General features: G+C 43.5%; 1 protein-coding gene across 2 annotated transcripts in view; it reads right to left on the bottom strand.

Moving 5' to 3' along the window:
* Positions 1–27,131, bottom strand: part of ZNF652 (zinc finger protein 652) — a 53,155-nt gene that overhangs the window by 3,585 nt on the left and 22,439 nt on the right. Inside the window, exons 2-5 of one of the 2 annotated variants that reach the window (XM_032871319.1) lie at positions 8,907–10,103; positions 6,079–6,226; positions 5,616–5,731; positions 5,025–5,169 (exon numbers count right to left, since the gene is read on the bottom strand). In XM_032871319.1, the coding sequence (XP_032727210.1) occupies positions 5,025–5,169; positions 5,616–5,731; positions 6,079–6,226; positions 8,907–9,815 (1,318 nt within the window). In that variant the 5' untranslated portion in view covers positions 9,816–10,103. Of the gene's footprint in view, positions 1–5,024; positions 5,170–5,615; positions 5,732–6,078; positions 6,227–8,906; positions 10,104–27,131 lie in introns of those variants that run through there. The other variant, XM_032871320.1, reaches the window with a different exon arrangement.

Below are 27,131 nucleotides of genomic sequence, written 5' to 3'. Positions count from 1 at the left end.
ATGTAAGCCTACAATCCCACTTACCTCCTCTAACTCTCACTACTCATTCGGCCCCATCCCCTGATTGTACTAATGAGTGATGTTACGGTCTCCTCGAGACCTCCAGGTAAGCTTATAACGAGGCTGAAATAAGGAAAAATAAAGACATAACATTTGCAATCCATCACCTGCATGACATCCCACTTTAAGGAAGAGTTTGTAACGGGGTGGCTGGAGGATACACTAAAGCTAAGTCCATCAGGGTAACTAGAAAAGGACTTCGATCACCATCAATACACCTAAGGACATGACCTAGTTGCCACATATAAAGCTAAGCTGACTGTAAGAAGCAGGAATGTAATGAGTCTGAAGAGTGAACATCACACATGAAGGCAGAGACGCTACAGGAAGACAGGAAAGAACAAGAATCTGTCTGGCTACCTAGCTGTCTTTTGCACTGTTCAAAGGAACAAGCGATCTGGCTTCCAGTCTACTTAGTAGGAATATCCGTGAGCAGCGATCCGAAATCTGTGTATGTATACACGCAGCCGAAGTCTCTCTAAAGTCTTTAGCTTTAAACCCATTTTGCAAACTGCCTACTGGGTATTTCCACATGAATGTCCCGTAGAGGTCCCAAAACTAGCAAGTGCAACATTAAATTCATTATCCTACTTGGCAAACCAGCTCCTCCCTCTACCGTTCTCTGTCTCGACAAATGGCATTCGAGAGCCAAATCTGGGACTATCCCTTAATTCTTCCCTTTCGCACCACCTTTATCTAATCAGTCCCCACACTCACCTGACCCCATCATGTGTATCGCTTTCACTGTACCTGCTGCCGTCACCTCAGTCCACGCCATCACCCCCATTCCCCCAGATTACTGCCATGCCCACCTGACTGGTGTTGCCATCTCTTTTCTTGCTCCCCACCTTCTGGCCCACTCTCTACCCTGCAGCCAGAGTGAACTTTCAGACTCAGGTTATAACCTGCTCAAAACCATTCAAGAACCTCCCACTATCCTTAGAATAAAGTCCAGACTTTTTTACGTGGCTTATGGGTTATTTTGGGGACCCGGCACCTGCTTACTGCTCTCCAGTATCAGGTCTCATCAGACTTCCTGCCCAGCCGCCCCCATCCACCAAACTCTAGCCAACTTCATTTAGCTTCATGTACTTGCTCTGGGCTCTTCAGGGAACCTTGCGTGTCTACCCAGCCTGACTGTGAGCCCTGTGAACCTGGGGACACATCGGTCCCGTTCACTACAAGAGCCAAAGTTAGTAAGTTCTTACTTAATGTTTATAAATCAGTATTTGTTGATTCTGAGACACGCGTTCCCGGGTCTCTGACACGGCCATCTGTCTCACACTCGACGGGGCGCTGTGTTTGTTGGCAGCATCTCCTCGGCAGTGTACAAATTAAGTCTGTCTCACAAGGGATGGCTTCTTGGATTTGAGGATGGACGGTACTCACCACTAAGATCACTCAAGTACTTTCTTCTGCTGTAATGCCCTGGCCCTTCCAAACTTCTGATGATAATTTAGCTTCTAACATAGATTTTTATTCAGGCAAAGAACATGATGACCAAAGAAATAAGAGTTCTGAACCATCTGCCACTCAGCCTTCCCACTGTAAATTAATCACTCAGCAATTTCATCTATAGGTCATTGAGACGATTTAACACAGATCGATCCCTCTGAGCCTGATCGCTGGAGTGCACTGCCTCGTCCTGGAAGCTAAGACCCAGGCTCTAGAATGGTGCATTCTGCCCTCCTGATGTCCTGCATATCCCTCCATTAACTTGCTATGTTAAATTATGTCAGAATCATTAAAATATGTGGTTCTGGAGTCAGGCTGCCTTGGACAAGTTATTTAATCTCTGAGCCTTAGTTTCCTCGTCTGATAAACAAAGCTCACAGTAGTAGGCGACTGTGAGAAGTTGAAAATACAAGGAAAGCACTCAGCGCAGTGTCTGGCACACAGCAGACACTCGATGCATTGTAGTGTTTCTGTGATCATGACTAGGGTTATTACCACCACTGTCCCTGTCTCTGGAGCAGAAGCTCCTCGAGGGCAAAAACCAGGTCTGAATTCATCCAGGCACTTAGCACTGTACCTGGTGCGAGGAAAATCAGCAATTACTCTATGCAGAACTCACCCCACATCCACAACGTCCTGGGAAACCCTGGCTGAGTGCTGGGCAGCCTCCCTAGACAGGGTCTGCCTCACTTCTCCTTGACTGCAAAGAAACAGCCCAAACAAGGGCAGTTCCTGCAATGGCCTTCATCGCCAACAAAAATATGTAAAGGTGGTTACTTCCAGCCTCAAAAGAGCTATCTCTTTTCTTCTTCAGGGCTAACCCTTCTCTTTGTATTTTCCCAAGTACTCCCGTCATCCTTCTGTAACACCAAGGGACCAGAGACCCAAAGAGGCCACAGTGAACGGGAGAGCCAGGTGTGCCCAACCCCACTGGCCGGCCACTTTCCCAATGTATCACGAGCAATATGAAAAGGCAGTTGACAAACCAGGGGAAAGTACCTTAATATTGGTGTGGAGCGAGGTCCAGCGTATGTAAATATATATAAGGAGGTATTAGAAACAAAACAAAACAAAACAAAAAGCCAAACACTGTAATGGCAAGGTGAACACGAAAAAGGCACAGGTGATTCCAGAAGGAAAATACACGGACACTCGGTAAGCGCAGGAGAGAACGTCCGATCTCACTTAGCAATGAATTAAATGCCAATGAACACAGTAAGAAGCCATTTCCTACCTAGCAAACCAGCAAGGGTATTATTTAGCATTGGAAAGGGTTGGGAAGATAGGTGCTTTCGTGCACAGCGGGTAAGAGTGTATGTGGATGCCTATTTTGCAATATATACCACCAAGTCGTAAAAACATACGCCTCTCCTTGCCCTAATAATTCCATTTCCAGGAATTCATCCTAAGTGAATCATCATGGATGTGTTAACCTCAAAGCTGTTTATCCAGTACTATTTGTAACAGTAGAAAAACTGGAAACAGGAATCATCTGAATGTCTAGTAGAGAACTGGATTTATAAAGTGGAAACAACATCCTTTACTGTACAGGACTATTGTAAAGGTGACGTTGACTGTAGGAGGTAACGTATGTAAAGCACTTAAGGTAGGGCCTGGCATATATGTGCATAATAAACGATGGCTATTATTACAGCAAATTTACCAGAAGGAATATTATATAACCATTAAAATGATATTGCTATTAATGACAAAATACAGTCAAAAGGAAAAGCCAGTTACAATAAAGACCCAATTTTTGTTTTATGTCTATATACATTAATATACATTTATGTATAGTATCTATTTATATGTGTTAAGAAACTACAGAATTTTCTTAAAATGTATGCTGTTAACAGTAAAGATCTTTCAGTGATGATCATTTTTGTTATTAACTTTCGCATTTTCTAATATATTTTTTAGTAAGTACGTACTACTCTCTTAATGAGAAGGGTGTTAGGAGGCTATATTTCTTTGGAAGAAATAGGAAATACTGAGCTTGCCTCTTTGGTCAAAGAAGAACATTTAACATAAAATTTTATTCAACAAACACGTCAGTCACAAGATACTCTGGTTTCACATTATGGCCATTTCAGGGTCTACAGAGAGAAGGACGAAGGGGAAGGAAGAGAAAGAAACGCAGAAGGAGAGAAGAGAGAACCGGGAGAAAGCCGTCCAGGAGAGGTGCAGAGAAGAGGAGGGCGGGACGGGGGTGTCAGGGCTCCCGGTTCCTTCCAATTTCCTGATGTGGCCAACACCTTGGGGGCGCCCACTGCGTCCCAAGCATCATGTGTGAAAGCAACACAACTTGCCTTCAGCAAAGCTTATTTTTCACCTAGTTCCACAGCTTCCTGCTTTACAACAAAAAACCGAATCCTAAAAGCGACTCAGAACTAAGAGCCTGTCCAAGAGCCACCAAGTTGTAAGAGGAGAATTTGTTAATTACTCTGCTATACCCTGCTGTCCATCCACTTAGGCTTCCGAGTTCTCATTACCCTTTAGGGTGTAGCTGATTTCACTGAGCTCCTCTCAGGACTCTTCATCTACAGGAATCCTTAAAGTCGGAGGGTGCTCTGCTCTGAATGGGAAAGAAGCCCACCGGGCAGGCACTTTTCTCTGGACTTCAACAGAAAAATGGGAACCAGAGCGATCCAGCCAAGGCAGAGTCTTCTCACCTCTGGCTGAGCAAAGACGAGCAAGGGCTAAGCACGCTCACCTCCCGTGGTTCTTTCTTGCTCTGCCACTCTGCGGACTGACACGATGTAGAATCCTGTGATTAGATTTTACTCAGAAACCTGAAAACGGGTCATACTGTTCCATTTGTACCAAGACAGCTAAGCCCAGAACACCAAGTCAAGGCTGAGATGCAATGATGCAGTGTTTGCCTGGCGGCGGGGTCGTGGGGGCAGGGGCCGCTACTACTTTGGCCGGGCCCCTGCAAGCTGGGCAGCCAAAGGCTTACAAGGGCCCCATCCACGCTAGGAAGCAGAACCCCCCAGAAATGAACAAAATGGTGAAAGTGTGATTTAACTTCATTTGACGGGAGTTGTTCCAGAAAAGTGGTAATGTGAGGGAAATCCAATCCAATCAAACTTTAAACAAACTGAGAGGGTATTCTGTTTAAAGCCGTCAGTGTCCTTCAACTCTGAGAGGTCCAGAAGCCTTTCCTTTAAAAAATACCAAATGCATCGTGCACAGTGCACATACACAAGACAACGGGCACACAATTTTAGGAGATCCTGGGCCCTAAGGATCCAGCGTCTTGAAGGGACCCCCCCCCCCAGTTAAAAGGCACTCACAAATAATCCTTTTTTTTTTTTTTTTTTAATGAACAGAGGGATGAAAACCCAATTTTTCAGGCTAATCAATCTGGATTTTTATACACCAGGTTTACTTCAAGTCGAATTTGCCCTTAGAACGCATGTTTGTGCTTTCAGTTTTCACATGAACAGACTCACAGGCGATGGTGGACAAGTGCTGGAGACCCGGTGGCGCCGCCCCCAGATTCTTACCAGTGTGTGTCTTCATGTGCTCGTCGAAGTACTGCTTCATGTTGAAGTCCTTGCCGCACCACTGGCACATGAACTGCTTGTGGCCGATGTGGATGCTCATGTGGGAGCGCAGCTGGTACTTGTACTGGAACCTCTCGTCACAGTTCTGCACGGGACACAGGGGGGACTCCTTAGGGCCAAGCACAGCAGCTTCCCTGGAGCCCCCCCCTACAAAGCCTCCAAGACCAGGCTTCTCTTTCATCCTTCAAACAGAACCTGCTGTGGCAGCTCTGGCTCTGCTCTCTTTCTGCCGCTCGGTTATTCGTAAAAGGGGAATTTTCCCCAATAATTAGCACTGTAGTCACACCCAACTTCTTCGGATTCCTGAGGGAAGGAGAGTAACTCCTCGTGTGTCTCTCCTGGGCTCGAGCTCGTCTGAGAGGGTTGATGGCGTGGTAACGATGACCCTCCTCTACCTGGCAGTGAGGGGACACAGGGTGCTCGGAACGCACGTCTGGAGGGCCTCACACCTGTCCTACACACGCCTCTCCCGCACTGCTCGCCACGAATACTATGAGCTCGCCCCGGGCCTGGGGGGGCAGTGCTCCTTACCTCGCATCTGAAGGGCTTCTCTCCAGAATGCTGCAAGGAGTGCACCTTGAGAGACATGCTGCGTTTGAACGATTTTCCACAGGTTTCGCATGTAAATGGCATGTCTTTCGTGTGTGCTGCAACACAGAATGCACTGTATTCAGAATAAGGCCCCCGAAAAGCCCAAGCCGGGAAAGACTCATGTACCACTGCAGGGGACTCATGCCATCTGGACTTTCTAACTTTAACCTGTGAGGCCTTAATAGCAATGTTCTGAAGAGAAACAGAAATAACAAGGTTGGAAAGGAACCTGTCCCGGGCCAGTCGGTAGTGCGGACGGAGGACAAGCCGCAGTTAGTTTTGACAAGTTGGAACGGGTTAGAGGAAGGCCCTTCCTCAGATCCTGCCCCATCCGAAGCATAAAACACACCAAAGAACAAGGACAAATTATAGGCGTGAGAGAAAAGCAGCAGAAGAAACTTACCAACCATGTGTTTCCGCACATGAGCCATGGTATAGAATTTCTTCTCACAAATTTCACAGGAAAACTTCTTTTCTGCATATCCATGGACAATCTTGATGTGCTCATGAAGGGACCAGAGTTTCTTGAATGATTTGTTACAGGAAACACACTGAGCAGGATAAATAGAAATAATCTTTATTTACAGGGGCTTGCAGAAAGCCATTGCTGCCTACTGGCTGACGAAACGGTGTGCTTGCGATTCGCGGCATGAGGCCCGAATCCAAACAGATGTCAGTCCTCCGAGGAGTCCAGATGCCAACACCAACATCTGTACATTCTATTTTCCAAGACACATCTTTTAGAGACGCTCTGGGAGTACGAAAACAACGGCCAAAAGTAAGACAAAAAAGAAATGGCAAGTTCTGCTAATGTAAAAGACTTGATTGCTTTCATCAAATTAATACCGTACCCGTGGAGAAGAACTAAGTTTTGAAAAATAAATGGATTACCCAGAGCAGCTGCCTCCTCTACACAGGTCACTATGCAGTTAACAGGTGTTCACCAGGGAATACAAACTAATTTTAAACGAGCACAAATAAAAGCGAGATAAAACACATATTAATGGTTATAGATCTGTGGAAGTAGAACAATGTTTCTGTACCTTAAAGAATGCATTTGAAGCCTTCCTTAACATGCATTATTGAGATTTTATTATATTTTCCCATATCTAATTTACTCTATGGAACACATCCCTCTGGCAGAATTTCCTGTAACTTCTCAGCCGTCAGTGTCCTCCTCCCCTTCCCTGGTAGCTAGCCCCAGATCTTCTGTCCACGCATCTACAGGAAACACACGCAACAGTGCCTAGAGTTCCTTGTATTATGAATCAGTCATAGTCTGGGATACCAGGCACAAAGTGTATCAAATTAAAGTGCTTCTGGTTAAAGCAAAATGATACTAGAAAGTTCTGGGTAACAACTGCCTTGGAGATATTTAGGGGAACAAGTTATTCACGGGAAATAAAAATCTCTGAACATCAGTCACTTCAAGAAACAAGGACTCTGAGAAGAGTGAAAAAATAAATCAGCCTCTGGTTGGACCTGCTTGAGAGGACAGACCTACCCCTACCAGCAGGCAGGGTTTCAGTTTTTCCTTGTTACTGGATCACCAGGATCATAAGGAGCCATAAATGTATGAACACAGCAGTGTTCTTTAGGAATGTAAAGGGAGCTCTTTCAGCAGAATCCACAAAACCTGAATGTGAGCTAAAGTGCCTTATGGTGAGCAACCGTGAGGAAAGTCACAGAATGAGGATGTATTAAATGTTTTCTTTCTGTAACTTAATAAAGCAAATTTAAGTTTAAAAAACAAAAACAAAAACTGGGGCGCCTGGGTGGCTCAGCCGTTAAGCAGCTGCCTTTGGCTCAGGTCGTGATCCCAGGGTCCAGCTCCTTGCCCAGCGGGAAGCCTGCTTCTCTTTCTCCCACTCCCCCTGCTTGTGTTCCCTCTGTCGCTGTGTCTCTCTCTGTCAAATAAATAAATAAAATATTTAAAAAAACAGAAAAACCCCAAAACCCCACAATATGGAAAGGAGCTATCCCTCTCATCATCAGGGCCCCAGTCTCACCCCTAGGGTGCAGCACTGCACCACACTCCCCTCGGCCTGCACTGTCACAACCAAGTCCTAACCAAGCAAGGGAGCGGGAGTTTCTGGAGGGTCTGGGCGCTGTGACTCAGCCTTTTTTTTTTTTTTTTTTTTAAATATCCAGCATGTAAGAGACCACGCCGCAACTGACGAATCAAAAAGCGGTGAATTTTTAGGTAACATAATTTATACTGAAGAAATCTCTTTAAAGTAAAGCAACGATCTCAGCTGTTGATGAAAAGCGAGAGGTAAAGTGAGAAGGAAGGAGGGCACTCCAGGTCAGGCGCACTCCAAGAAACAAACCAAAACAAAACAACTGCATTTTTCAAAAGAAGTTTGGCTTAAATACGGCACAACACATGTGTATTTTACACATCTTACGGAGACAGTAATAGACTTACCTTTTATGAATATTCATTAACAGGCATTCACAGGTATAAAGCAATGCAGCTCAACGTAATATAATTCACTCAACATCATGTAATTAGCGCACCTCTTACCCTACCGCAATATAGTCCTTTCGAGACATCAGCCTGGTTTGAAAACCACATTCTGTTACCTTAATAATACTGCACAGAAGCATTACGTAACCCTAGCGCCAGGTGGGCAACATTTCCAACCAGCTCAGCCTCGTTTTAAAGTTTGCATACTCCCATGGGCTCAGCCTCTTGATAAATTTAATGTTGTCATCTCTCCACTGGTAAGAGCAACTCACTCCCGGAGATCTTCCATTTTCACCGGTCTGAGTCATTACGGTTTTTGTCCCCAGCCGCTGCACTAGAATCTGGCATCCTTTCAGACCTAGAAGGGGACCTCTCTCTATTCCTGACCTTCACTCAGTATCTCCCACCTTGACACAGAAGATGCCAGAATGAACTCTACATTACACGTCTCACGACAGTGAATCTCAGTGCAAAGCCGGTGTTGACTTTACCTCCCGGGCCATCAATCACCTACGACAGACTCCCCCTTCCAATGGACCTGCGTTCCCACTAGTCCAGCGTCAGGTAAATGCAATGCTTTTGAAAGAAAACGTTAAGCCTGGGTTTTCAAAAGACCCAAAGCAGGAGCTTTGAAAAAAGATAAATCGGTGACCACTGTCCCTTCAGCCTCTACGGTATTTATTCTCTTGGGCCGACGCCTGGTGCGTCTGAACAGCCAGGTGCTATCCTGGGAAGTTTGCCCTCTCGGTGGTGAGACCTACCTGAATATTTTTTTCACAGTCTGTTTGCTGGTGAAGGGACAGCTCACTTTCCAGGACAAACTTCTTGCCACACTTATCACAAATCTGCATGCGCCTGTGAGTAACGTTCATGTGCTTCTCCAGGTACCAGCGTGTATTAAACACCCTGGGGCACTTCTCACAGGTCAGAGTCTCTTTCTCTTCGCACTTAGCTTTCTGGACGGGCGCTCTGGGCTCCTTGGCGGCCCGCTTCTTACGCTTGGGCGGCTCTGCACTCTTCCTCCTCCCTCTCGTAGTCCTGGGAGTCGGGGACGTGGTCGCCGCAGCCACGGAGCCGGCTCTCCTGGTTCTCCTTTGGGTGACGCTGGCCTTCTCCGCCGTCTTCTCCTTCTTCTTCTGCCTTCCGTTCTCACCGTAGTCATTGCTGTCATCGGTGGCCTCTTCCTCACTCTCCTCCTCCTCCTCCTCACTGCTTGTCTTAAGAACAGGAGTCTCTTTGGACTGAGAAGAGACACCCTTTTCCCCTTTAGATACATTTAATGTTTGATTATTAAGGTTTACCTCCACTATGATCTGCTCCCTTTTGTAAGAGACTTCCTCCTCCTCCTCCTCCTCCTCTTCCGTGTCATCAGAATTCTCCCGGTCTTCTTTGACAGCGCGCACGTCAGACACTGCCCTTGGTTCCCTGAAATACGGCTGTTCCTCCGCTTCGTGGAGATGCGGCGTGCTCATCTTGGTGTCCACTAACACCGAGTAAGGACTTCCTGACTCCCTTTTGTACACTTTGGTGGACAGGTCAAGTTCTTGGTTGGCACCATGATAAAAGGTAGGCGGCACTGGAGCACGACGGCTGTCTTCCTGTGCCATTCCTGCTGCAGGCACGGCGCAGCTGTCCCCCAGCCCCTGACGAGAGCTGGCTGTGTGGCTCATGGGTCAGGGGCCCGAGGGAGGACGCAGTTCAGACTGTAGAGAAATCGCTTCAAAACAGGGTAATTATTAAGACTCCAATTTTTTTCCATCCACAAAGAATCACTCAAATGAAAAAAAAAAAAAAAAAAAAAAAAAAAAAAAAAAAAAAAGGTGTTTCTGGAGGCTGTATGCAATTCTTCCAGTGTGGCAGCACCAAAGCATAAGTCAGAAGGTTTGGTATGACGGCAAGAGCAGAGCACTAGTGACTTTTCTTTTGAGGAGAGCTGCAGATGACTTGGACCATCTTATCTACAAAGCAAAGCAAAGAGGAAAAAAGGTCAGATACCACGATTTCCTTCCCACAGCATGCACGTTACATCATACGACACGGCTGAAAAGGGCGCAACTCTTTACAGAGGCAATTCCTGATCCTTGCTTAAATGGTTCAGCGCGGACCACTGTTTTACCGGGCTGCTGGTTTACTACATTCAACACCATTTTGTCAGAGTGTAGACTGCAAGATAGCAGGAGTCTGTCTGTCCCGCACCCTGGGCCACCCTTAGAGCTTAGCACAGTGCCAAGCACTTTGTAGGTGTTTGGTATGAATCTGATGACAAAACCGACAGGTACTGTCCCATGGCATTCATTATGCTAGAGGCTACGGGACGTGCTGATATGGCAGAATATGTGGTCTCTGTCCACAGGAAGTCTATAGTCTTGTCATCTAAACAGGTGTCCTAGGTGATACACGCAAGAGCTTTCTGCTGGCTGGCTTTGTTTTCTTTCTTTAATTTATTTGACAGAGATCACAAGTAGGCAGAGAAGCAGTCAGAGAAAGAGGAGGAAGCAGGTTCCCCGCTGAGCAGAGAGCCTGATGCGGGGCTTGATCCCAGGACCCTGGGATCATGATCTGAGCCGAAGGCAGAGGCTTTAGCCCACTGAGCCACCCAGGCACCCCCTGGCTTTGTTTTCAACATCAGTCACCACTGTCCACCAGTTAGGGCTCAAAGAACCAAGCTGGCTGTGAGCTAGGCACTGTGGACCAGGGAGACACAACAGCTAGTTGACGTAACTACAGAAGAGACAGAGACTGTCCGTGGCCTGAAGTAATGTATAATCTCGGGGGAGGTATTATTATAGATATTACTGGGTTCAGGCTCATCAGAGTAATTTCAAAGCTGCTAAGTATTTTTAAGTTTGTCCCATGCGTGGCTCGCTAAATCCACTCAATAGCCGGGGAATTCTTCATGTGTCAGTTGCACAGAAGTCTAATGAATTCTAAGAAACAGTAACCATCAGGTTGATACGGTTCCAAGAAAAATGAAACCATCCATTAAATAAAAAAAGAGAGAGAGAGAGAGAGAAGGGTGCCTAACGTGCTTTGTGCCGCGGCTCACATTGCTGTTTGGCCAAAGACCTCATCCCTGAGTCATGACTAGCGCTGCGAGTGCCTCCCCCATCCAGCCAACAGAAGGAAGGCAACCAGCACTCACTGGGCCTGCCGCATGCACCAGCAGGCAAAGCGGCCTCTCCTTAGTCCTATTTAACAGGTGTTTAAACTCATTTTTGATTTTTATTTATTTATTTTTTACCAAAGTAATCACTAAAAAAAAATAGCAAAGCACACGTCATTTAAGTCACGTACCTGGCAAGGATTGTAACAAAAAGAGTAGCCCTCTGCCGACTCCATCCTATCTGATCCCGTGGCCCAGAGATGAAAATGTTCAACTACTTTAGCTCCTCCTCCCCAGTATTTCTTTCCACGGTTCTTTTTTTTTTTTTTTAAGATTTTTATTTATTTGACACAGAGAGAGAGTGTGAGAAAAAGTGTACAAACAGTGGGGAGAGGCAGGGGGAGAGGGAGAGGGAGAAGCAGACCCCCTGCTGAGCAGGGATTCCCAATGCAGGACTTGATCCCAGGACTTTGGGATCATGACCTGAGCTGAAGGCAGAGGCTTAGCTGACTGAGCCACCCAGGCGCCCCCTCCTTCCATATTCCTAAACATGATTATATTTCTATTTCTTGAGTTTTTTCATTTTAAGATGTTACTGTTTGTCTCCCACTAGTTTTTCTCACCTGACTGCCCCCAGTCCTCCCTCCATCCTCCTGCGATAGTTCTATCATAGCTTTTCGTTAAGTCAATACTTATTCTTACATTATGACGACTCTAATATGTGGTCCACAAATACTTTGTCATTTCTTGTTACTATCTTCTGTTTTATTCATCCTTATGGATTTGCCCTTTTAAAAAAGTGATTTGGGGCACCTGGGCAGCTCAGTTGGTTGAGCGTCCAACTCTTGGTTTTGGGTCGGGCCATGATCTCAGGGTCAAGAGACCAAGTGTCAGGCTCCATGCTGTGTGTGGAACCTGCTTGGGATTCTCTCTCTCTCTCTCCCCCGCCCTTCCCCCTACTTCTACCTCCTCTTTATAAAAAATAAATTAAAAATTAAAAAAAAATAAAAAATAGGGGTGCCTGGGTGCCTCAGTGGATTAAACGTCTGCTTTAGATTCAGGTCATGATCTCAGGGTTGTGGGATCAAGTCCCACATCAGGCTCCTTGCTCCACGGGGAGTCTGCTTCTCCCTCTGCCTGCTGCTCTCCTTGCCTGCATGCTTGCTCTCTGACAAAATTAAAAAAAAAAAATTAAAAATAGAAAAATTAAGAAGTGATTTTATACTTTCATTTCAGTGAAAGTTCAGAAAGTCCGGGTGATAAACACCGCCATGCTTTACTTGACATCTGCAGATATATTTGTACTTACTTGTATTTATAAATAAGAAACTCATGCCTCTAAGAGGCTAAATAATTTGTCTGATATTACATATCTATTAAATGACCGAAGCAGTGCCCAACCCAGGCCTGCCTGACTCCACAGCTCATGGTCTATTGCTACTCTGGCAAATGACACTCCAAAATAACTTAAACTTGGTTGTCCCTATAACCACGTATCTTTCTGCACATATCAAAATTTCCCGCCTCACACTTTCAGTAGGAAGATCTCAGTGGCTTTCAGTTCTGCTTAGTCTTATTTTTGCCTGTGCCAAAACTTCTGACCTGTGGAACTAAACTACTACAAATACCATTAAACTTACTCACATTAATTATCTCAAATTAAGCAAGGGAGGAGAGACGGTAAAATTCAATTAACCAGCAAAAGCTAGGAATTAAACAAAAAGCAGGAAGACAAAGAAAAATAATTGAGGGGAAATCCTCTGTGGTCATAATGAATGTGTTCTTCCCAAAGACCTCTGGGCTCTTAGACTTCAGGGCACGTGGTAGGACTGTGTGTTCTGACCCTGTCCCCTCCCTGCAGCTGGGTGGGGCCATGTGACTACTTCTGGACAGGACTACCTCCTGAGCAGGAGGGGCGCGCAGAACACGGCATTTTCTCACCAATGAGACCCTCTAGCTCTCCCTCTGTGACAGGGACCACCCATCTTCAAGATGACAACTGCTGTCACTGCTCTCCACCCAGGTCCCAGAGTGACAAAATTGACCTATGGGCTATGTGCGGTACAGTGGATTTTTTTTTCTTTTTCATTTAATTTTACCCAGAGTGTGTTTTTAAAATCTCTGAGATCTTATGTTGGTTAGTACTGGCTTCTCCTAGCTGATACAGACAGAGCCCAGGAGTGGGTGTTGCCTCATCCAGAAAACTCAAACACATGGCAAAGGCTTAGGAGCTGGTGAAAAGGGGCCAAGAAACGGGTACAGGAGGCTAACAGGACAGCAGCGGTGAAATTCTCGGGGAGACTATCCCCTATTTCTCTCGGAAGCTAGAGAGCTCACGGCTCTAACAGGAAAACGCACTATGACGGCAGCATGTCGGTTACTATTGGCTGTATCTGACAAATCATTACACGAAAAGGACGAATTCAGAAAAGAACTGATCGGTCAATAATCAGGATTAAAGGAGTTCAGAAAGTTAGCGATTTGTAGAGCTTAGAAGCAGATGCTTAATAAAAATAGAGAAGATCTGGAGCTACAAATGCTGACTAGAATTTGGTCCTGAGGCAGGACCCAGCCAAAGATGTGCTTCCGCAGCCACGGGTAAAAACCGCCCGGTGGATTAAGGCGGCACCTGGTAAAGTAGCTTTTCTCAAAGAGGCATGAGGAGGTTCTCTCACCAAAGCAGTTTCTTAGTGTGTTTGGCTACAAAGCCCATTTCTCTAATGTGAATTAGTCCAAATGCTATTAGGAAGTGGGGAAATGATGTCAGTGTAATAGCAAAGTCCCGTCGGTTAATATGAGATTTCCCCCTGCAAGTTAATGTTTCAAGGGATCAAGAAAAAGCTTTCTCACAATGAACAAGACAGCCTTAGCAATACATGAAGGCTGGGAGAAGAAAGCTGAACATCCTATTTCTGTACCTTCCTTTAACACAAGTAGTGGCTGGTTCACCTGCTTCATGAACCACTGATGCAAGCCCCGGGACTGGGGAGTGGTTTGTCACCCCAGCATCATCTAGCTAACGGGGTTCTTCATGAATATGTACATGCATACATAGTACATGTGTCAGCTATCTCAGTCCTCAGCTAGACAGCATACACAGCATTACTAAGTGAAAAGTTAAAAAAAAAAAGTAAGAAAAAGTTTAAAAAAAGATAAAAAATTACTAAGTAAAAAGGGCTCAATTCACAGGGGAATTCTCTATTTAATAAGTTAGAAAATAAGACTATTCTTTCTTTTAAAAAATTGCAGTTAGAACACTTTATTCTATTTTAAATGATACACACATATATGCCTTCCCATATAAAACTGAGACTGTCTCCCACTGTCGCAAACGGGGAAACTCACGGAGACATCGACAAACCACACGGTCACAATAGGACATGCAGTCTAACTGTTCACTTTGAAACACACGTAGGCTTTCTGCCCACTTTCTACTTTCTTCATTCCATCTTGGCACCTTTTCCCTTATCTCAGTTTTGATGATAATCTTCCTTTAATCTTCTTCCAGAAGATTTAAACTATCTCCTAAGAGCACAATCGAGTAACCTGTACAAAACCAAAAGCACATTAGGGAAATCAGAACGTTCCATGTTTCATTATCCAACTCTTAATGTGTCCCCTCAGTTCTAACTGACTTATTACTGCTCATCTTAACTTCCTTTTTCAGGGTACTCTCCAGGTGAGTACACAGAGCTCAAAGAACCTGGAAGTGGACGGAAGCAGCAAATAAGAAATAACCCTCACTGATATCTGAAGTTGCTCAAATTCATTTCTCTTTGGTATTAAGTTCTTAGAGATCATTTTCTCCTGCTTCTGAAAATAAATTCCAAACCGAAGCAGGTCATTCCTTAGTGCCTTGCTATAATTAACGTTATACAACTTGGGGAAAAACTGGCATGTTTGTTAAGGGCTATACAAATTGAGAAGTGACCGGGCCTGGCACTCTACATGCCTGACCAGCTACTGGGAAGAAAATATAATCTTAAGAAAAAATTTAGAGGCGCCTGGGTGGCTCAGTTGGTTAAGCTTCTGACTTCAGCTCAGGTCACGATCGCAGGATCCTGGGATTGAGCGCCACGTTGGGCTCCTTGCTGAGCAGGGAGTCTGCTTCTCCCTGTGCCCTTCCCTCTGCCCTTCCCTCCCTCTGCTTTCTCTCTCTCTCTCTCAAATTAATAGATATAACCTTTAAAATAAATAAGTAAATCTTAAAAAAAGAAAAAAAACTAGAAAACATAATAGCATATTATAGATAGTAGTAAAGTGCAACTTCCAGAAAGTGCTTCTTTCTCATGCCATTTTTTTTCCCCCAACGTGAACAAATAAGTTTACGCAGTCTTCCAGAATGTGTATTTACATTTGTCTTAAAAGAAAAACAACTTTGTTCCCTGGAACATTTTAACAGTTAATTTTTGACAAGTCCAGCAGTTTTCTATTAAAATATACCTATACATCCTCCTCGTATGTTAAGAAGATTGTATTTGGGGCGAGCCTCCTCCCGTTGAAAGGACAGCTCTGGAAAGCGTATCACTCTGCTGCCTATGTGCATCCCACTTCCACCAGGCTGTTGGCCAAGCTCGAAATACTCGTGCATGGCCAGACAGCGGTCTTGCTGAGGGTAGAAGTTTCCAAAGTGCACAACTGTCCATGAAGATCAGGCCAGAAGTACAACTACCAAAAGAGGGAAAGGAACAAGGAGGGAAAGAGAAATGCATATCGGCAAAAATCCCCCCAAAAAGATCCACTAGGAAGAAGGGGAAGGATGACAACTGGCTCTGTGATAATAATGGCCTGATACTTTACTCAAAGCTTTACAACTTTTGCAGAAGGCTACTCACTTCTTTCTAATTAGGAAAGTACGTTAGTGACACATCTGCAAGTAACAACTAACCTCAGAGTCTTTGGACAGTCACATAACTATTTAACAATTACTATACACTCAAAAGTAAAAAAAAAAGCAGGAATTTAAAAGTTGAGAAGAGAAAAATCACATCTAGTTGGAGAAATTGGGAAAAGTCTGTGAAGGACAGTGTATTTCAGAAAAGTGTGAAGGACAAATGTATATATGTATATTATATTACATGTAATAAAGTAAACACACAAGATAAAATAAATTAAAAATAAGTAAAAAAAAATTGAAGTAGGGAAGATAATACTGAGAATTAAGATAAAATCAGCACAAACCATTTTATACTAAATATTCTATCAGTACTGACAAAGACAAAAATTTAAATATCTGAATTATAATACAAATTTTAAAAAAGAGTATTTATTTGACAGAGAGATACCAGGCTTCCCACTGAGCAGGGAGCCTGATGCAGGGCTCAATCTCAGGACCCTGGGATCATGACCTGAGCTGAAGGCAGATGCTTAACGACTGAGCCACACCAGCACCCTAATTTAAAAATTTTTTTTAAAAGAATGTGTTCCTTGGGGCGCCTGGGGGGTGGCTCAGTGGGTTAAGCCTCTGCCTTCGGCCCAGGTCATGATCTCAGGGTCCTGGGATCGAGCCCCGCATTGGGCTCTCTGCTCAGTGGAGAGCCTGTTTCCCCCTCTCTCTCTGCCTGCCTCTCTGCCTACTTGTGATCTCTCAAATAAATAAATAAAATATTTAAAAAAAAAGAATGTGTTCCTTATGAAATAATTATTTTACTTCTCTACCTGGTAATTAAGGAGTTTAAAACTCATAACCACACTAAAATCTTAATTTTTTTAAAGATTTATTTGAGAGAGTGAAAGAGAGTGAGTGAGTGGGGCGTGAGGGGCAGAGGGAAAATGTGAGAGAAAATCTTCAAGCAGATTCCCTGTAGAGTGCGGAGCCTGACCTGGGGCTGGATCCCAGGATCCTGAGATCATGACCTGAGCTGAAATCAAGAGTCAACCACAACCAACTGAGCCACCCGGGTGCCCCTAACTTTTTTTTTTTTTTTCTTAAGATTTTATTCATTTATTTGAGAGGAGGAGAAGTGGAGGGAGAGAGAGAAGCAGACTCCCCACTGAGCAGGGAGCCGGATGCAGAACTCAGTGCCAGGACCCCAGGATCATGACCTGAGCCAGAGGCAGACACTTAACTGACTGAGCCACCCAGGCGCCCGTAAGTTTCTTCTTAATACAGCAGGTTCTACTTGTCTGAAATGAATGAAATCTCACTGTGTCCTTGTCTTTTTCTTAAAAAGAGCCTCTAAGAGTAAGACAACTTTCAAGATATCGACACTGGAAGTCGGACTACTTAAGATCCTAAACTGCTCCGTAATTTTAACAAGTATAGTAAGAATCACTCAGACCTCTCTGATCTCATTCTTGTATAGAAAACGAGCTATATTATTCTGGCAAAGAATGTGCGACCAAACATGCTTAACGATGGGAACAATAACTATAGTTCATTTTTCAGCCCAAGTTCTGGTAATGTCAACCCTTAAATTTTACCGATCTGTACTCAGTCTGCCAAGTTGAAAAGTGGGAGCCAAGAAAACCAACTGCCAAACCGGAAGCTCAGTAAACCGTACTCTCTGATGTGCCAAGTGCATACGGCAGTGGTGGTAATAATTTGCATTTACATGATGCCACGCAGTCTGCACAGAGCACACCTACCACACATCTGTTAAACATTTATTAAGTGCCTACTATGTGTTCGGCATTGTAGGAGCTGGAGCCATCAAGGTGTGCACAGGTCTAACGAGGGAGGCAGACACAAAAACCAGCAATCACAGCACAGTGCAGTCAGGACCACTACTGAAGAGCACAGCCCAAGGGTGAAGGACACACACTGGAGCCCGACCACCTGCCCTGGAAATCTGGCTCAGACACGTACCAGAGCTAGGTGGCCTTGGGCGAATTATTTAAGCTCTCTACGCCTCATTTTCTGCATCTGTAAAATGGGGATAATAATTGTGTCTGCCTCATGGTGTGTTACTGGGATTAAATGACTGATAAGTATAAATGCTCACAAGAGCACTGTTAGGTTTCTTCATTAAACACACTCGCCTCTACATATCAGGTACAGATGCAGGGCGGAAAACGGAGAACGGAAGACTGGTGTAAAAGGTGGCAGAGCTATCAGAGGAAGTTTCACAGATGAATTAAAACTGGATGGAGCTGGTTTTGAAGGACAAGCAGAAGTCAGAGAGATGGAGAAGGGAAGTAGGCAAGTTGCATGCAAGAAACTCAACATGAAAAAGACAGGAATGAAACCACATGGGGTTTTGTTTATCTCGCTTAAGCATCACCGCCCTACAAAGACTTGGGACTGTTATTCCTATTTCAAAGCTGAGGCTCAGTTTGTTAACTTTGCCCCTGTCATTGCTGGTTAAGCGTTGGAGTAAGGGCTGGAATTCTGGTTTTTTAACTCCTTGTCCTAATTTACCAACCGTCTTCTATTGAGCTAACATAGTAAATAACAACTACTTCAAACAATCTACTGAGGCCTTGAACAGAAAAATATCTCTAATGACACAAAGTAAAAAAAATTCTAGGCTAGGGTTCAAGGGTCTAAGTTTTAACCTTAGCTAGTGAATGCCCACCTCCCTCCACAAAGCCTGGAATGTTGGATTAATTCACATGGGGAGGGCGCCTGGGTGGCACAGCTGGTTAAGCATCTGTGGTTTAGCTCATGATCTCAGGGTCCTGGGATGGAGCCCTCCCTTGGGCTCTGCCATCAGCAGGGACCCAGTTTGTCCCTCTGTCTTGGTCCCTGCTGTGTTCGTTCTCTCTCTCTCATAAGTAAATAAATCTTAAATGAAATTCACATGGATACATTTCAGTTTCCAGAGTGACTCATCGCACTCTGTGTTTCACAGTAACCAGTCTGACCAAGTAAAGATTTAAATTATGTTCCTGTTCATTTTCTTGCAACAAAATTGTTAGTTTTCAACGGATGAAACCTAAATAAAATCTGTGGACTTTAAACTCGAGGTGTAAAGTGCAAGCACAGATACAAAATTTACCCCAAGAAAAGTTGTGTCACAAGATCAGTAGCATAAAACGTCCTTCGTTCCCAAGGGTGAGCACAAAATCAACCTGGGTTGCACTAGAAAAGCTACCAACACAACACGTGGGAGTCAACTCTACAATAAGCAAAACCTCAGATGACACACATCACTGCACCATATTTTAGATAAATATTATAAAATATTCTCAGATGCCTATACTTTATATAGAGAAAAATACAACTAATTTTAATGCAATCTCACCTAATACAATTTCATACAACAATTATTTTTTTAAGCAGTCCATCTAATCCATTATCTATAAGAAATGGAACTGAGAAATGCCTGTCACCTTCAGTTTTAGACAAAGCTATTATAAAAATAGAATTCAACTGTATTTTTTTTTTTACACATGCATTTAAATGAGACTGCTATTGTGTTTCCTCACTAATACATAGGAGAAGCTAGGAAAACGAGGACAAAGAGGTACTACTCCTCCTAAGGTACTACCTAATTACCTTCAAGCATCAACAGTCCCCACATTTCCATAGAAGACAATAAAAACGAATACACATTACTCATCACAGTGGTTTAAGCAACCTTAACTTTCACCCCTAATCCCCTAGGGCCAAAGAAGAAATCAAATACTTAAGCAGGCTACACTGCTGGGCCTCGATGATCACGCAGTATATTCAGAACACCTTTCCATTATTCAATTCACAAACGTCATCTACAGATAGAATATAATTTAAACAAAGGAGTTCTTTTTAAAAGAGTAAGAATTTTGTATTACTGCTCTCTTTTCCATTAAAATCTGACAAAGTCCTGGCTGCAGGAATGCTCAGATGAAATTCTGTGCCCTTAAAAACAGTCAGAACATACTCAGGAGATACATAATCTTGGAAAGTTTCAGTCTGGCCTTGACTGAAGTTGCTTTATGGAATGCAACTAGTTAATGCACTAGTCTGTTTTCAGAATGGCTATCTACGTGAGTACCTTGATCATTATTTAGTGATACTTTGCTCATTAGCTTTATTAAGAAAAACCGGAGACTTAAAAGGCCTTGTGAATCTTTCTTCACACTGTGGCTACCTATAATGTAAGCCATTAGAAGAGGCCTATCTATATGGCAACTGACAAGATCATCATGAACATGAATAAAAAAATTCATTCAGAAAATGACAATAACTGAGAAAGGCCCTCATTACATTCTTATATTTTACAGAAATAAAAATCACAAATATTTCAGACATGTAAACATCAGGATGCTATAATTTACATATTAGACCTACCAAACGACTGTTACTGTTTTCTAATTAACAGAAAATTTTTTACACTTCAAAAATTAACACTCAGAGGGTTCCTGGGTGGCTCAGTCAGTTAAGTTTCTGACTTTCACTCAGGTAATGATCCCAGGGTCATGGAACCGAGCCCGAGTCTGGCTCCCTGCTAAGAAGGGAGTCTGCTTCTCCTTCTCCCTCTGTCTCTCCTCCTGCTCATGCCCTCGCGCTCTCTCAAATAAATAAATAAAATCTTAAAAAAAAATTAACACTTGGGAAAAAAGTTTAACCAAGAGAGTCTTCAACCAGCAAAAATATGTGACAGCAGATGAGAAGATTTAACCCAAACCATAACCCACCCAAAACATAGTCAATGGGAAAGAACAAAAGCTAACATACCGCCCGCCTTTTCCTTCCCGTAAGTCATACTGTATGTTACTCTTCTTAGCAGCAATTCTTGAACTTTTGAGAATCTTTGGAAAATTAAAAATCTTCTCCCCCAGAAAAATGAACACACAAAATTTTACATGCAATTTCAAGGAGTTTGCCTATTTCCAGAAACCCATCCATGGAACCTTTAGGGATCCCAAAACCCCAAGCTAAGACCTCGTATCAGAGAGCAGATTTTGCTCTTCCTTATTTGTAATGTATATTTAGATGAAGTTTATAAATTAAGTTTTTATCCTCTTCCTAACCTCCTTCCTCTCAATCTTTACAGCATATCCATGATCACAAGTGAATTAACAGTTGAATGAGAAAACAGTGATGAATAACATTAAATGTAAAATAAAAGATCTTGTATGAACCCCAATATGCTAATTAACCAGGTATAAGACTTTGGACAAAGCAACTGATTTCACCTAGTTTCCCCCTGTAAAACTAGAACAACAGTGCCCACACTGATATAATCTGATAACAGGCAAAGCTCCCAGTAGTTGGGGGAGGGGTTCACTGCTGGCTCCTTTCTCCTTCTTATTTGAGAAACTCTTTCTTAAAGAAGTTACAAATTATGGGTGGCAGAGCAGAGATTTATGTAATTTTAGGGTTTGTTGCACCCATTTTTCCATAGTGAACATGACGTAATGAAGATGAAAAAAGGCAAAAGATAGGGAAGGGAAAGTAAGTTTGAAAAATGAAATGGGCAGGGCCGCCCAGTTGGCTCAGTCCCTTAAATGTCCAACTCTTGATTTCAGCTCAGGTCATGCATGATCTCAGGGTTGTGAGATCGAGCCCGGCATCGGGCTCTGCACGGAGCATGGAGCCTGATTAATATTCTCTCTCTCCCTCTGCCCCCGATTCACTCTTTCTCTTCCCTGCCCCATAAATAAATATACAGAATGAAATGGGCTAAACAGACACATGAAAAGATGCTCAACATCTGTCATCATCAGGGAAATGCAAATCAAAACCACAATGAGAGATCACCTCACACCTGTCAAAAGCACTAAAATAAAAAACACAGGAAACAACACGTGTTGGCGGCAATGTGGAGAGAGAGGAACCCTTGTGCACTGCTGATGGGAATATGAACTGGTGCGGCCGCTGTGGAAAACAGTGTGACAGTTCCTCAAAAAGTTAAACATAGAGTTACCATATGACCCAGCGATTTCACTCTTCAGTACATGCTCAAGAGAACTGAAAATAAATGTTCATACAAAAACTTGCATATAAATGTTCATAGCATTACTCATAATGGCTCCAAATGGAATGCATGAGTAAAATGTGTATCCATGCAACAGAATATTATCAAAAAAAGGAAGGAAGTACTGGTACAAAGTACAACATGGGTGAATCCTGAAAACATTATGCTAAATGAGAAAAGCCAGACCCAAAAGGCTACATGTTGTATGCTTCCATTTCTATGAAACGGTCACAATAAGCAAATGCACGGAGACAGGGGTAGGCAGGAGAGGACGGCTAATGGATTCCAGGTTTCTTTTCGGGGGAATAAACATGTTTTGGAATTAGACACTGGTGATCGTTGCACAACCTTGTGAATATACTAAAAACTACAGAACTGTACATTTTGAAAATGCGAGTTATGGGGTAGATGAGTTCTATCTCAATAAAGACAGAGAAAATAGGCCATCCAGACACTAACAGTCTCAAGGTGGTCTGAAAAAGTAAGATTATCTGAAAATTATGATAGTTTACATAAAAATGATATTACTGGATGGTGAGGCAGGCCAGAAACTCAGAGCTGGGCTCTAATAGCAGGGATACAGTGACACTGAGCCGAACTGCGACCGTACTCCACACGGCAAGCCAGGCTCCTCTGCACCGCTGGCCAGGCTCCGTCCCCTTGCCAGCCCTGGGTTTCTGCACCCATACAGTTCAGGGGCTCCCTTCCAGCACTGACATTTACTGTTTGTGTTATTTTTTTTTTTCATTCTTTTGCCGAAATCATCTGCTCACCTACTGCCACGTAGTCCTTCACAACCTTTTCATTTTTTTTTTTTTTCCCAATCTTTTCAACAAGAAGGGCTGTTATACACTCCCATCTCCACCCTGGCTCCCCTGCCACATTCCCAGGGAGCACTGCTTTTAAAATATTGTCTCAGAATTTGCATTAGATCATACTTTTTTATTTCTTACTAACCAAATATTAAAAAAAAAACAACAGCCATCTAACTTTTTGGTTAGACTGTCCAGCTTTACCATAATTTCAATTTGACTTTTGAACATTAAAATGAGCTTATTGGGGTGCCTGGGCAGCTCAGTCAGTTAAGTGTCTGCCTCTGGCTTAGGTTATGATCTCAGGATCCTGGGATTGAGCCCTGTGTTGGGCTCCCTGCTCAGCGGGGAGTCTGTTTCTCCCTCTCCCTTTGCCCCTCCCCCTGCTCGTGCTTGCTCTCTCTCTCTCAAATAAATAAATAAAATCTTTAAAATCAGCTTATGAATCTCAGGTTGGGGATGCCCGGATTAAGGGAATATATTATGTATGGTCTTGAAATAAATATGATACAAATGAGATCAAGCCCACAACCTTACCAATGGTATAGGTCAGGTTTTTCCAGAAACAGTTTTTCCAGAACTGGGTCCACCCCACTTTCTCTGCGGGGAGACACATGACCACACTTAACACCATTCCTTGGATAATTCTACTCAGTCCTTTGCCTTAGTAAGAAAGCATTTAAGGCAAGATGCCCAACAGGATGTGGAAGAAATCCATGAAGCCTCAGATACTGGCCAATATCCATTACTGCCTTTTCCTCTTTCTAATGGTCCTTTTTTTTTTTTTTTTTTAAACATACTTGCAAGCTGAAAGAAATAAGAGCAGGTGACCATGCCACAACTACATCAACATTAAAGGCAAAAGTGATGGCACTGAGCACAACTTTACTTAGTAGAGGTGCTCCACACTGGGTGCCGGCAAACGGACCCAATGGATCCTCTCTCCCTTTTGGAAATAGAGCTGAGCACAGAGAAGTGGGTGACTAGGGCTGGGGCTGTGACGCTCACCGCACTGAGTTACAGTTATGAATCTCACACGACCGTACATCTAGCATCTCACAGTCTTGGAAGTGACTGGACTCTGTTCACTAACCCTGTTAATTCAAACACAAGGTTTATTTATGAAAGCCCAGATCTCCTTTTTTCCTCCAAACAGAGAAATAGCCTTTGATTTTTTTCTGATTATAAAGGTGACATTTACAGTTAAAAGGGGTTTATACATTAAGCATTTTTAGAGACTTATCTATTTATTTCAGAGAAAGAGAGTTGGGGAGGGGGAGAGGGAGAGAGTATCACGCAGACTCAGCACTGACCATGGAGCTTCATGCAGAGCTTGATCTCATGACCCTGAGATCATGACCGGAGCCAAAACCAAGAGTCGATGTTTAACTGAATGTGCCACCCAGGGGACCCCATGAAGCATTTTCTGTCCAATTCTCACACTCTACTTTTTATTCATAAGCTTTGATAGTCTATCACCTACATACAAAGCACCAAGAATCTAATGTAAGAAGATATTAACTACTCATTCCTTCAAATAATTATAGTGTTGGCCTTAATCTTCACAAGCTTCAAATGTATTTGGAGAGCAAGCAACAGTACAGAAAAAATAAGTCACAATTGCCAAATAAAACAAATGCTATTTCTTTTAAAGGTGCCATATGATTATTTAAAAGGGCAAGAAGATGTCGGATGCACAGGCTATGGAAGGCCCTGTGCAGGGCATGAGAGCTGAGCTAGGTCCTGACAAATGGTAGGGATGTGAAAAGGCAGAGAGGAAATTAAAAGGCACGTGGAGGAGAGGGCTGTGTGAGTGAAGCTGTCATCAAGAATAAGCAGAATATATTCTGGGGGGTGATGAAGACAAAGGCCTAGCCAAAGGAGTCCAGCCAGGGATTAGGAGGTGATATAGCCTTGTAAATACAGAGTAGGGACAGAAAATGGAGGGCTCTTATGGGTCGCTTGGGTGGCTCAGTGGGTTAAGCCGCTGCCTTCGGCTCAGGTCATGATCTCGGGGTCCTGGGATCGAGCCCCACATCGGGCTCTCTGCTCAGCGGGGAGCCTGCTTCTCTCTTTCTGCCTGCCTCTCTGCCTACCTGTGATCTTTCTCTGTCACATAAATAAATAAATAATCTTAAAGAAAAAAAATGGAGGGCTCTGATTGCAGGGCTGAGAAAAACACGCAACACCAAAGGTAGATGGGCAAAAAAAGGAGAAGTCAACAGAATTTGCTTATTAGATGTGATGGATAAAGAAAGAACTAGAACAAAGATGATGTACACAATTTGAATTTCCATTCCTACAGCTAAGAGGAAAACACAGGTAGGAGAGGCGAAATGAAAAATATAAATAAGACAATCAGCCTCAAATTCAAAGAGAACATCTCTTTCGCACAGTGGCTAGAGAAGCCTTTTGCTAAATACTGCTAAAATTCCTTTACAGTGACAACCACTGCCGAAAAATTAAGGTCAAACCTCCTTCAAGGTTAGACCCCTCACCTTACCTCTTTACTCTCATGTCCTTCCACATCCCCCCACAAACCCTATGTATCAGCTTTAGAGTCTACTCAGAGTTCCTGAGCATCCTAGAATTTCTCTATGCTGGCCATTAGTGTATCCTGCCCCATCAGCCAAGAATGCCCTTATCTCCCTCCCCAACAAGTGAACCTAATTTTTCATTATTCAGTTCAAACACTACTTATTCTTCCTGAAATTCCCAGCCCTATTACTTCTCCTGTATTTGTAACTACTACCTCTAGTATCATTATTCATTCTATTTTGTATAACAATTGTTTCCATGTCCATATTCCCATTGCCAGTGATTGGTGTAGAGGCAGGCCCATGACCAAGTTTTGGTTAGTGAGATTTACATGGAAGTCAGCTGGGAGGCTTCTGAGAAAGACTTCCAAACTCTTAAAAGGCAAAAGAAAGCAATAACCACCCCCTGCTGGATGCCCTCTTGTCTGGATATGATGCCTAGAATGGAGGCGCCATCTTGCACACAGGATGGGAGATAGCCAAAGGACAAAGTAGACATCTCCAAGACGGCAGAGGAGAACGGTGGAAAGAATGTGGGTCCTTGATGATGTCACTAAACCAGACTTTAACCAATCCTAGACCGAGGCTTCTTGCTACTTTTAATGATACATTTTCTCTATTTTGAGATTATTTTGAATTGGATTTTCTATCAGTTGAAAGTGAAAGCCTCCTACTTGATACAGTCACATTTAAGATGCAAACTAGACATCTAAGTACAGCTGTCAAGTAATCAGTTGGCTAGAAGAGTGTGGAGATCAAGGGGAAGTCAGGCCTGGAGGTGCATATTTGGAAGACAGCGGCATACAGAAAGAATTTAAATTTGGGGGCTGGGACAACAGGGTAAGTAAAGTAGAGAAAGCTCTGGGGCACCCTCAGGGCAGAGGAGAACGAGCCAACAAAGAGAAGAGAAATGAACACAGAGGAAAAAGGAAACACTAAACTGCGGGGCACAGAAGGCAGGATATAAACACATTTTCTCAAGAAAGAAGAGCTGGTCAGCTGTAGCAAATGCTGCACAGCGCTGAGTAAGACAGAAAACTGACCACTTAGTCGTTCCCTCACCTGCAGTCCCCTTTGTCCTTCGGGAAGCCTCGTGTTCCCTGAAAAACCAGCAGTCTTGAGTTAATTACAATACTGGCTCAGGGCTCAGGTTTGGGCTGGGTTCTGGAGCTCTCACTCCCTAGTGGGGAGTGGGGCCTCCTCAACCAGCGGGCGAGGGTGTGACCAGGAGGGAATGGAAGCTGAGGAAAAGAAGCCAGAGGAGTCGGGAGTCAAAAGAAGGAAAAGGTCTGAGTTTGGTTTTTGAAAGATGGGAGAGACCTTGAGTGTGTTTGAATGCTGATGGGAAGGAACACGTCTTGGCACAAAGAATCCATCACAAGAAAACGTTCTGCAGTTCATTATAGTGGGAGGTTAGTTCGTCAGGCTTTTAAAAAATTGTTTATCGGAGGAGAGGTATGATAAAGCCACAATCTTAAGCTCCACCTCATTTCAGAACCTATCAACCCAAAGAAAAAAAGATGGTATGTTACAAAAAGTAGTAATAGTAAATGAAAAGCGCCTAATTTTCTCTTGGTTATACTTTAAAGATGGTCCTAACATTAAAACACAAACTCTAAGTACTAAACCACAAAGGTATCAAAAGCAAAGGAAATCTGTTACAGAGCTACCTAAAACCATTTGGCATACC

The sequence above is a fragment of the Lontra canadensis genome, unplaced genomic scaffold, assembly GCF_010015895.1.
Source record: "Lontra canadensis isolate GAN:19392208 unplaced genomic scaffold, GSC_riverotter_1.0 scaffold43, whole genome shotgun sequence".
NCBI lineage: Eukaryota > Metazoa > Chordata > Mammalia > Carnivora > Mustelidae > Lontra > Lontra canadensis.
This window is presented reverse-complemented; position numbering and strand designations above follow the sequence as displayed.